The sequence below is a fragment of the Parasteatoda tepidariorum genome, chromosome 8, assembly GCF_043381705.1.
Source record: "Parasteatoda tepidariorum isolate YZ-2023 chromosome 8, CAS_Ptep_4.0, whole genome shotgun sequence".
Classification (NCBI taxonomy): domain Eukaryota; kingdom Metazoa; phylum Arthropoda; class Arachnida; order Araneae; family Theridiidae; genus Parasteatoda; species Parasteatoda tepidariorum.
This window is the reverse complement of record NC_092211.1, coordinates 54195042-54205722: the sequence shown is the minus strand read 5'-3', so window position 1 is coordinate 54205722 and position 10681 is coordinate 54195042. Positions and strand designations below refer to the sequence as shown.

Genomic DNA, 10681 nt, shown 5'->3' with positions numbered 1-10681 from the left:
ATATTTCAACATTAATATATTTTTCATAAAACTATTGTTACACTATGTACTATTACTTTAATAAATGTTCAAAATCATAAAATAAATGTACAAACACAGTATCTAATAGAGTTTTATTTTAATTAACAGAAAATTACTTTTATGGGGGTCGATGGAGATTTCGAAAAATTATGTAGGGGTCGATGATCAAAAAAGTTTGACAACCCTTGGTTTAAAGATTATAGTTGTTTAAGAAAATATTGGTTATAGTCTATATCATAATGATATTACGACTCACAACTTTTTGCAGCCTTCTGGTTCAGGGAGGGGCACTCATGGGTAGAAGTGACCACTCTGTGTGCATAGACTCTGACTTTTTTGAATTACTTTCACTTATCACTTATACGACTATACCTAAGTTTTTTATTGACTTCTCTACCCGTAACCTAGAGGTCGGCTCACAGGTCTCTTTTGACCATCAATAAAATGTCCGCCAAGTCTTTCCTGTGTGGTGTCCTAGTCTCTCTACTTTAGCAGTTACGTGTGCGCACTCCAGGTTATCAGTAACCCCTGGATGCCCCTAGATAAATATATATTATATATATATATATTTATATAGACTATATGCTCGGCTTATAGTCTATAAAACTCACAAGACCATATTTATTAAATGTTTCGATTTCATGTATGCAAATTATCTCATTCACTGATATTCCGGTTTCTTAAGCTGAAAATATATGGAAAAAACTAGTTTCATTTAAGTGTCTAGTTATTTGAATGTGCTAATTTGGCATTTAAAGCCACTAGTCTCAATTTCGTGATTTTTTTTTTTTTAAATATTAAATCTGTGTTTAAGATGATTCAATAGTTAGTTTCGTTTAAAACCTGCAATTATTGCTTTAAAAAAAAAAAAAAAAAACATTTTTAACACCTGATCAACTTAAAACCAAGTTTACTTAATTCTGATTGGTAGTTTCACTCCTTTTTCAGCCCATTTTTATATTTAAGGTCAATTTTTTTGCCAAAAAAATCTTTCATGATGCAAGGCAGCTTAGAAACTTCATATACACTTGCATTCATTTTTTGAAGATTAAGTTGAATTTCAAAACAAAATAGAAAAAAAAAGGATGAAGAAAAAAATTTTGAAGAGCGCACAAATTACACTAAAGAACATTTTAAAAAACAATTTAGTAGTTATTTTGAAAGGAACAGCAGATTCTTCTCAAAATGGAGCCCAAACTTGCTTGAAATAACAAAGTTGCTTTTTGGTGGCATAATTTTCAGATATGTAATTCCTTCTGTATCCTAAAACTTTTTTTAAGAGAAAAATGTTCGACAAAAGAAGGCTGTTTTTGTAATTTTTATTGTTTTTTCTGTTCATTTATACATTTGCCTGAGTCAACCCAAATAGTAAGGTTTATATACCATGAAGTCTAGAAGATTACTCTATATTTATGGTGTCGGTAGGTGATCAGATTGGTAGGAAGTTTGTACTCAATTCATTAAAATTCTATGTAAAATGAATAATTTAAACTTTGTTGTTGATATTTAAAATAGAGCTTATCACCATTTTAAAAAAGCAGTTTATCAGAATAATTATCCAGGCTTTGTGATGAGTGTTTAAATCTTTAAACAAAACAAAAATAGTTTTTGAAAACATACATTATTTATTTCAATAATTACAAATTACAATAATGAATGGCATGGGCACTAACAAATTTTATATTTACACGATAATATGAACTCATAAATTAAGAATTAAGTGCAAGGTATACAACGCACTCATGATGTCTTTTGTTCAGTTTTTGAAGAAGGGCTGGAACAAGTAGAGTCTGATAAACTTTTTTGCAATTCCAGTTCATCTAGTTTACGATGTCTTTGGATATCAAACATTACTTTATCTAGTCTTGCAACTCTTTTTTGTGCACTGGTAGCTGAAACAATAATTAGACAATTTCAAATATTTTTGAAAAGAATTGAAAGAATTTTTTGATAAAATTATCTTAGAAGGTGGACATCATACATTTAAGTACACGTAAACAAACTTGTGTGCAAAGACATTAAAAGTTGATTAGCAATGAGTACACAGACATAATATATACTAGTTAGGTTAATTTGTAAGAAAAAATGAAAAATTCACAACTAATTATGATTTAGTTAAGTGCCCAATTTTAATGAAGAAAACCATTTTTATTTGTGTTCTAATTGAAATTAACAACTAAACTTATCAAGAGCTATGATTCAACAAAATCTAACCAATACTTTCACTTTAATAAAATGTTTATGTATTCACTGTAGAAGCATAGAAAATTATAAAATAAAATGCCCATTTTGAAGCACCCTGATGACACAAAAATTCAAATTTTTAGTAAAAATTAAGCATGACTGTAAAAGTAATAACATGTGTTGCATTCAGAAATTACTCATATTTAAAAATAAATTTAATGAGTGATTACAAAAAGGGTAAAATTTGTAAACATAGAATTGACAAGTTTTTTCTAATAATAAATAAATAAAATGAAAATTATCAGAAAAAATATTGCAAATTAGGGTGACTTTGAAACACTTTTTGAAGGTTTTTTTTTCTTCTTGTTTTGATAACTCATTTAACTTGCAGCAAAGAGCTCTGAATATTTTACAAACTACATCTGCCCAAACCTTTTTTAATCGGTTAAGTAAAACTTAATCCAAAATTATAATAAAAACTTAAAAAATAGTTTTTTGCGTTATAAAACAGGTATCTAATTTATTGAATAAAACATTATTCTAGCACAATGTAAACGTTTGTAATAACCGAATATGAGGATAAAAATTTTAAAATTATCTTTACAAACTTTCAATACTGTTTTTTTTTTGGAGTAGCAAGTAATTATATTTTTAATTCTATTGTTATTATTTACTCACATTACTATGAATTCTATTTTTGGTTAAATTGCTTTCATTAATTATAAAATTTTAAAATCAACATCAAACAAATTATTTAAAAAATATGTTTTAAATTGGAATTTCTTTTTTTTATTTCCCTTATACTAGACAATAGTAGGTGTTGATACAATGTCCAATATATAGTGATTTTACCTTAAAGAACTTGATGTCTCAATATGCTTATTTTCATCTGCAAGCAACTTCCTTAGATAGAGTTTACAAAAATACTGGTCAACAACATAGTATAACATTTAATAGTTTCTAGGGTTTCATCATTGGCTCAATTAGTCAAGATAAAATTATTAGTTTTACAAAACTTTTATCTAATTTTTTTCTTTTAATTGTATTTTTATCTCTCAAAAATTGAGTTCTTATTTAAAATTACAAGTAACATAAGTAAGTTTAAGTATAATTCAAGATTATAAAATAATTTTGTACATTCATGATAGAATTCTGAATTAAATAGTTATATTTTAACAACTGTTGCTGAGTATCCTGTCTTTCGGCCAACTACTTTAAAAGAAAACTGAAAAATATTAATTTTTACAAAAATTAAACAATTAAAAAAATGAGGAAATTTAAAATTTTTTGTAAAAAAAACATTATAAATCAAAACCAAATTTTATGAAACATCTTCAATTTATTCTTATTGTTTTTTTTAACTACCTCATTTTCTTAAAAGTCATACCTTTATTTCCAACTTACTACATTAATATTTTGTTGCAAAAAATTATGAAACTGAGATTTTTTTAAACATTAGCAGATGTATATGTTTTTTACTGAGAGGCAGTTAAATTTTTTAACGCTTAGCTATTCTTAAAATATTAAGTATAAATGTGTCTAAAAATATTTTTACATGCTAATATGGTATTTTCCATCTTGTATAAGTTAAACACTTTTAAATCTATATATTCAGGGCCAGTTTTATATCATATGTTATCAGGTTCTGTGCAAATCTTTATCATTGTACTTATTTATCTAGCTCTTTAATATATTTGTCTTTACTTTTTTACTACAAATTTTAAACAAATGTTCAAAGATAATGCAATAAGTTACATACATATTTTTACATTTTATTTTGAAATTAAGTTCGTATGAGAAGCGCTATATGTAAAAAATGCTTTTTCACCAACATAAGAAACAAATATAACAAACTTAATTTAGTACATTGTGATTAACATTATCAGACTAAAACCCAAATTAGTACTAACTTTTAAACACATAAACATTTTTACTAATAAAAACAGGAAATTTTGGAGTAACACACCAAACCATTACTTTGCAAAAACACTGGGTTTAAAGCTTTGCAAGTTGGAACAAAATTGAATTACAAAGAATAGCCCGTGCCCTAAGTCTTTCCGAAGGAAAGACTTGTCCAGTTGAGGAGGGGGAATTAGTTTAGCTTTACCACAGCTTGGGCAGGGTTTCGCGTCCATGTATAAAGACTGGATGTCTGATAGAATTGTAATATCTAGGATCAGGCCTTTTTGGTTTTAAATTCACTCTAATATAATTACACCAGCAATCAGAGTTCATTGATATATATCAATGGATATATATCATGATATATATCCGATATTTATTTTGAAATAAATATCATGATATTTTCGATATTTTCAGCAAAATTTCTAAAATATCCCCCATGTTATTTCAAGATTTCTTTTAATCACTCCACAAACTCATGCTACCATTCACACTATCTTTACTTCCTACAAAAATCTTGTTTTAGATTGCACCTGCTCCCACTTACCCCCTACCTAAGTAGAAAAATGCTAGTAACATAAAAAAATGAGAGAAGAGCTAGATAAAACTGAGAATTATGATATTATATATTATGGTTGTTCCGCTCATATCTTAAATCTTTTAGCTAAAGATATAAATTTTCCTGATGTTACGAAAAATGTTATTAAAGTGATAAAATATTTTAAGTACACTCATTTGCCAAATGCTTGGTATAGAAAAAATGGAGGGAAAATGCTAGATGTTCCTCAGGCAGTCAGGTGGAGCACTATGTTCGATTCTTTAAAGACCTTTTTAGAAAACAGAGGAAAATTGGTGCAAGTTTGCCAAGACAACAAACTTAAAATTGATAAAAACATCTTCAATTTAGTAAATGATGTAAATTTAATGGTAAATTGCTCTGATTATATAAGCATTTTAGAACCGATTGCAAATGCTTTAGATGCAGTACAAGCAAATAAATGCACGATAGCACAATGTGTTGAAATTTGGTGCAAATTAAAGGAGAAATTAGAAGCATGTGGAAAAAAAGACGTGATGAAAGAGTTCTCAGAAAGAGAAGTAATGGCTTTAACCCCTGCTCATTTAGCTGCTAATATGTTGAACCACAGATATTGTGGAAAAAAACTAAATGACGAGCAAACGCAAAGAGCTTTAATTTCCTACGCTCTGTTGACAAAGATATTTTATCTATGGCTATGAATTTTTTGGCCAAAAAGAGCCCCTTTCCAGGCTTCAAGTTCAAAGATGACTTTCTCAATGTGGAACCCACAGTTTTGTGGGAAACTATCAAGTTAGAGGAACCTTTAAAAGTCAGAATAACAAATCTTCTTGAACAACTATTAACTGCCTCTCCTACCACAGCTGGGTTAGAGAGAATATTCTTTAGCTTTGGATTTATTCAGTCCAAGTTGCGGAATATATTAGGGACTGAAAAGGCAGAAAAACTTACTTTTATGTTCCAATATTTTAACAAGAAATAAAGAAAAATGTGTTTTAAAACTTAGTAAAAGTAAAATAAAAATGTCCTGTATTTTGGTGATTGCAAAAGATTTTGTTTTGGAGAACCTTTTTTATTTAAAAAAAAAATTATGTTTTATTTTATAAAAATTATAAATTTATTAATTACAATTAACATTAGGAATTTAGAATTTATATAAAATGAATTATTTTACGTTTTAAATTTGTATATAATGTATGAAAAACAATTCCTAACAATAAAGTTAAATTATATTGAAGATACTAAATATAAAACAAAAATTTGAATGTATATCAAAATATCGGATATATATCAAAATATCGGATATTTTTGAAAATATCATGATATTTACGATCCCTGCCAGCAATTTCAGCCAAAACACTTCCAACACAATTGAATGATTAGGAGCATGTTGCGAAGAAAGTGCTATGATCTGTCCTTAGATATGAATCATTTTAATGTAGTGACGTCAATGCACAGTATTGTCTTTTGACCATTATAATGAATCCTATGCTGCCATTAATAGCCCAATAGAATAGCTCTATAGAGCCCAATAGTGCAGCGTTAACAACTAAAACCAAACAGAATGAAGTGGTTGACAATGAAGAAAGAAATTGTGTTAGTAATAACATAAATATGGAAAAAAGTTGAATTTTTAATAATAATTAATTTAATTAAAATACTTGCTGGCAACACCAAAAAATTAATAATGTTTGTAATTATGCGACTTTCCAATGATAATATAAGTTAATAATTATATTAATAACTAAAACATTTATATTTTTGACATAATAATACTTGTAATGTAGTGGCAGATAATTATCAACTCATCATATAATTCTAAAATAAAATGTTGCAATTCCTACCATTATTTCGTTTGCGGGCAGATAACTTCAAGGAGGGTCGTTCTGAACCAAATTCATCATCAAAATCAAATTCATTTGGCTCCACTCTGAAAAGTTAAAACATAGTTATGTAAAAATGTTGTTCATAAGCAGCCAATTTTAGTAAAAATATAAATAATGGGACATATAAGTTTAAGAAATTTAAGTTAAGACAATTTAGATATAAGTTTTGCATAATTTTGTACTACAATTTTATTTTATTTATTTATTTTTACAAATGCAACTATGAGACTAATATCAGGAATTTCATTAGATTTAAGATAAAAATTAGAGCGTGTTTAATGGTGCAAAACAAAATAAATAATTTCACTACTTTACTAAAATAAAAACTGATTTTAATTAGAAAATATTGGGGTGAATGCTTTCTTTTTTCAGAATTTCAATTTTAGCAATGTATTGTTTTTTATTTATTTATTTTTGGCTTTTCTGATTTACATAGACATCTGATTCACAACATTTAATTTTATAGTAAAATAATTTTCAAAATAATTTTTTTTTTTTTTAAATTTAAAATATTATTTGAGATTTAAAGAATTAAGAAAAAAACTGTTAAAAATCGCTGGGTCATTACTTTATTTTCTCAAAATTCCAGTTTTGTCTTACAAATTTATAAAATGAACTCACAATTTTGAATGTTATATTTTTTAACTAAACAAAAATTTAAAAAAAAGTTTTTTTTTAAGTTGAAAAAAAATATATATATATTATATTATTTATGTTGGTCTAAATTTATTAATATACAAAAGACCTTACAAGTAATAATCAGCTAATTTAAAGAAGAAGAATTTCACAAATGCATTCATTAATAGCTTCTTATTTGCATTTATTAATAATTCCTTATAATCTAGATGTAGTCACAAAAATTGTTTGAAAAAATAATAAATTCTGTATTTTAATGAAAATATTTTAGTATATGCAGCTTTAACTTTCGTTTAACTGGCTTAGCACTTGGATGGATAATGAGGTAGTAAAGTAAAATTTTGGTTTGACAGAGAAGTGAAAAAAATAACAGTGTGTCTCAAAAAAAAAAAAAAATTTTAAAAAAAAGAGAGAAAAAAAATACATGACTTCTGTAAGGTACTGCAAAGCAGTGTATAAATATAGTCATTTTGCTGATGCATTAATCAACTGTCTTTTCGAAATATTTAGCCACTATATAACGAGTACAGATAGATACAAAATTATTAAAGGCCAATTTTAATAAAATTGGGATACTTTAATAAAATAATAGTAAATATGTAGAATCAGAAAAATAGTTAAATCTAAAACTGTAATGTCTTGCTTTTTGTAATCATGACAACACACAGAACTGACCAAAACCAGACAATTTAAATATTTCAATGAAAGTATTTCATGAAATATGTGAGAGAAATATCTATAGATTTCAGTGGCGTAGCAAAGTCTTTTGACACCATCAGTAGAATTTTAACTAGTCATCCTGAAGTCCATGAAAATATAAAAGGACATTTATTGAGAATACTGGTTTATAATAAAGTGGAAATGCTATTTAATTTTCAAAACAATTTTATGTAAAAAAAAATGAGATTCTTTTTTATTAATAATTTAGTTTAATGTACAATACAAATTACACAATATAAATAAACAATATTCTTTCTGCTTAATAATTAAGTAGTGCATATTTTTATTAAAAATAACACAATTTAATGAAAACAAACTTATAGCTAAATAAAAATATTGATAAAGTTGAAATGATAAAATAGGAATAAAACTACCAAAATTTAAAAGTCAGAAATTTATTACATAAAATGTATATATGTTTGAATACTGAACGGAATATCTTCATAAGTGCAATAAAAATTTAAAAATAATTTTAGTCCTCTGGTGAAGGTCTGTCTTGCAGCCTAAATATGTTTATAATTTTTTATGTGAAGTATTTTATTTTTAAAGTTATAAACATTTAAAATTAAGCTATTTAGCATTTTTTATTTCTAAATTCAAAATTAAATAAAACTTTGTATTGTAAGGCCATGTAAAAAGGAATTTAGAATATTTTTTCTTTTAATTTTTTGACTTGCAAATAATGAAATTCCATAAAAACAAAATCAATGCCTTCAGCTACTGTGACTTACGAGCTTTAGTTTTGAAGGAGGAAAAAAAAAAGAGGAAAGCAAAACAAAAATCAACCTTTAAAAAACAAACAAAAAAAATCTAGATAGAAGATCAGTAAATGAATCATAACAAAATCAACTGCATAAAATAAGATAAAAACTAGTTAAATAAAATTTTTAATGTTACCTATATATTGAAAGAATATTAGAACCAAGAAAAAAATTGATTTATAACAGAATTATGCCAAATAACGGAAAACATAACTTCTAATAATTCAAAATTTTAAAAAAAATATTTAGAAAACAATGATGAAACTACTATAAATTAAAATGATTCCGAAAAATTACGTAATTGCTTGATAACAATATTATAGTTGCATCCAAGCAATATAAAACAACTTTAAATTTTTTGAATAACTGGATATTTTATATATTTAATTTGACATTGAAATGATAAAATAAAAACAATAAAATGATTAATCTAATACAAATTTTTTAAAGCATTCCAAAAATAAAGACCTTCTACTTGTACAGCATAAGGTAAATTCAATATAATAAATTTAATCTAAAATAACTTTTTTCTGCGCCCTATTCCGCCAACCCTGTTGAATTTTAATATAAATTATTACCTACTTTAGCTTAAACAATAAATAAAAATTATGCATAACAAAACACATAAGTAATTGTCACTCCCTTAGAGTTAGTACTGGAAGATAATTTAAATTCAGCATAAATCAAAATTTGGTTCAACTTAAGTGAGCAAAACACAATTTTTTCTCAAATCTTCGAAGCTGGTTCGCAGCCCCTCCTGCCCTCACCATTTATATTATTACAATACGAATAATGTTTCTAACAGCAGAATTGTTAACTCAAGGCATACATTTATAAATTAATATTCTTTTCTTTTGTGTAATCATATTTGGCTTGATTAATTGGTCATCCTATATTGTATTCTTTACTAAATGACATACAAACATACATATAATCATGTTCTGATCTATGCAATATTCATAAAATATGTAATTCTGTTCTTGTTTTGATCTATGCAATTTTGATGTAGAATATGCTATTTAGTACGGAATATATTTTAAAAAGTAAGCAAATCTAGCATAATCCAAATCTGGCAACAGTGTTATGTTTTTTTTTTAAAATATAGATATTTTTTAAGATGATACTCACATACAATTTTTCAGAATTACATAATGTATATTAAATATGCAATGAATAATTGCATATTTGAGTTTGTACTTTTGTTTAATTATTTACCTAAAAAAACAAAATTGGTTTTTCTAAAACATCACAGTAAAATATACTTAATAAACTGACAGTGGCTATTTAACAAAAAATAAATAGGTTATAGATCAGGCATTGTAGTATGCATGTACCAGAATTGCATTTTAAACAGTTTATAAAACGATATGGCGTTTGAACATTTTATTGTATGTTTATATTATTAAAAGGAGATCATGGAGGCTAGCTGAGTGAGAATTTAATGTACTTTTGATACTTTAATTGAAAATATTATTAAATAAAAATATTTTAAAAGTTTTAAGGAATGAGCTTTTTACTAACTGTTTATTGCTATCTTCATCCGATATTGAACCTTTCTCTAACAAATCTGATTTATTAGAATTAACACTTGGAGATCTTCGGCCAGGACATCGCCATTCTAACTCCAAAACACTGTTGGATTCAAGAATTTCATACATATTCAATATTTCTTGTGGACTTGGCTCCCAAGATTCCTGTGTTTCCGAAGTTGATACTAATTCCTCATCACTACAATTAATAACCCAATCATCCGAATCGGATTCAGCTCCTTCCATAAAAAAAAAAATTTAATTAACGATAAGAAGAGAATAAAACACAATTCTATTTTTATTTAACTTCGTTTATGAATGCAGCAGTACTTTTCGCAATAAACAAACAGCAGTAAAGCTTTAGAGATTGTCGTAAGATATTTATTTAAATTTTGAAACAAGCTTGTAGCTTGCATCGGTGTTTCTGCGCATCGGAATAGTCGAAATGAACTGTAGGTGGCGTAGAGCAGAACTCTCTACCTATGGCAACACTTCAGATGCTTT

General features: G+C 26.2%; 2 protein-coding genes across 2 annotated transcripts in view; one reads left to right on the top strand and one right to left on the bottom strand.

The window, feature by feature from the left end:
* The window catches only part of LOC107449838 (delta-1-Pyrroline-5-carboxylate dehydrogenase 1), a 51780-nt gene that overhangs the window by 18456 nt on the left and 22643 nt on the right, over nt 1–10681 (top strand). The gene's annotated exons all lie outside the window — the stretch shown is intronic.
* Nucleotides 1627–10543, bottom strand: LOC107449854 (PAXIP1-associated glutamate-rich protein 1). The gene is made up of 3 exons (XM_016065521.3): nt 10170–10543; nt 6490–6575; nt 1627–1913 (listed from the first exon to the last, which is right to left on the bottom strand). The coding sequence occupies exons 1-3, from the start codon at nt 10421–10423 to the stop codon at nt 1762–1764; spliced, it is 492 nt and encodes a 163-aa protein (XP_015921007.1). The 5' UTR covers nt 10424–10543; the 3' UTR covers nt 1627–1761.

Bases quoted from the DNA above. Each gene is read 5' to 3' on its own strand.
- LOC107449854 (XM_016065521.3), bottom strand. From the start codon at position 10,423: ATGGAAGGAGCTGAATCCGATTCGGATGATTGGGTTATTAATTGTAGT. The intron at 6,576-10,169 runs GTTAGTAAAAAG...TTAACTTTTCAG, and splicing joins GATGAAGATAGCAATAAACA to AGTGGAGCCAAATGAATTTG. The intron at 1,914-6,489 runs GTAGGAATTGCA...TTATTGTTTCAG, and splicing joins TGCCCGCAAACGAAATAATG to CTACCAGTGCACAAAAAAGA.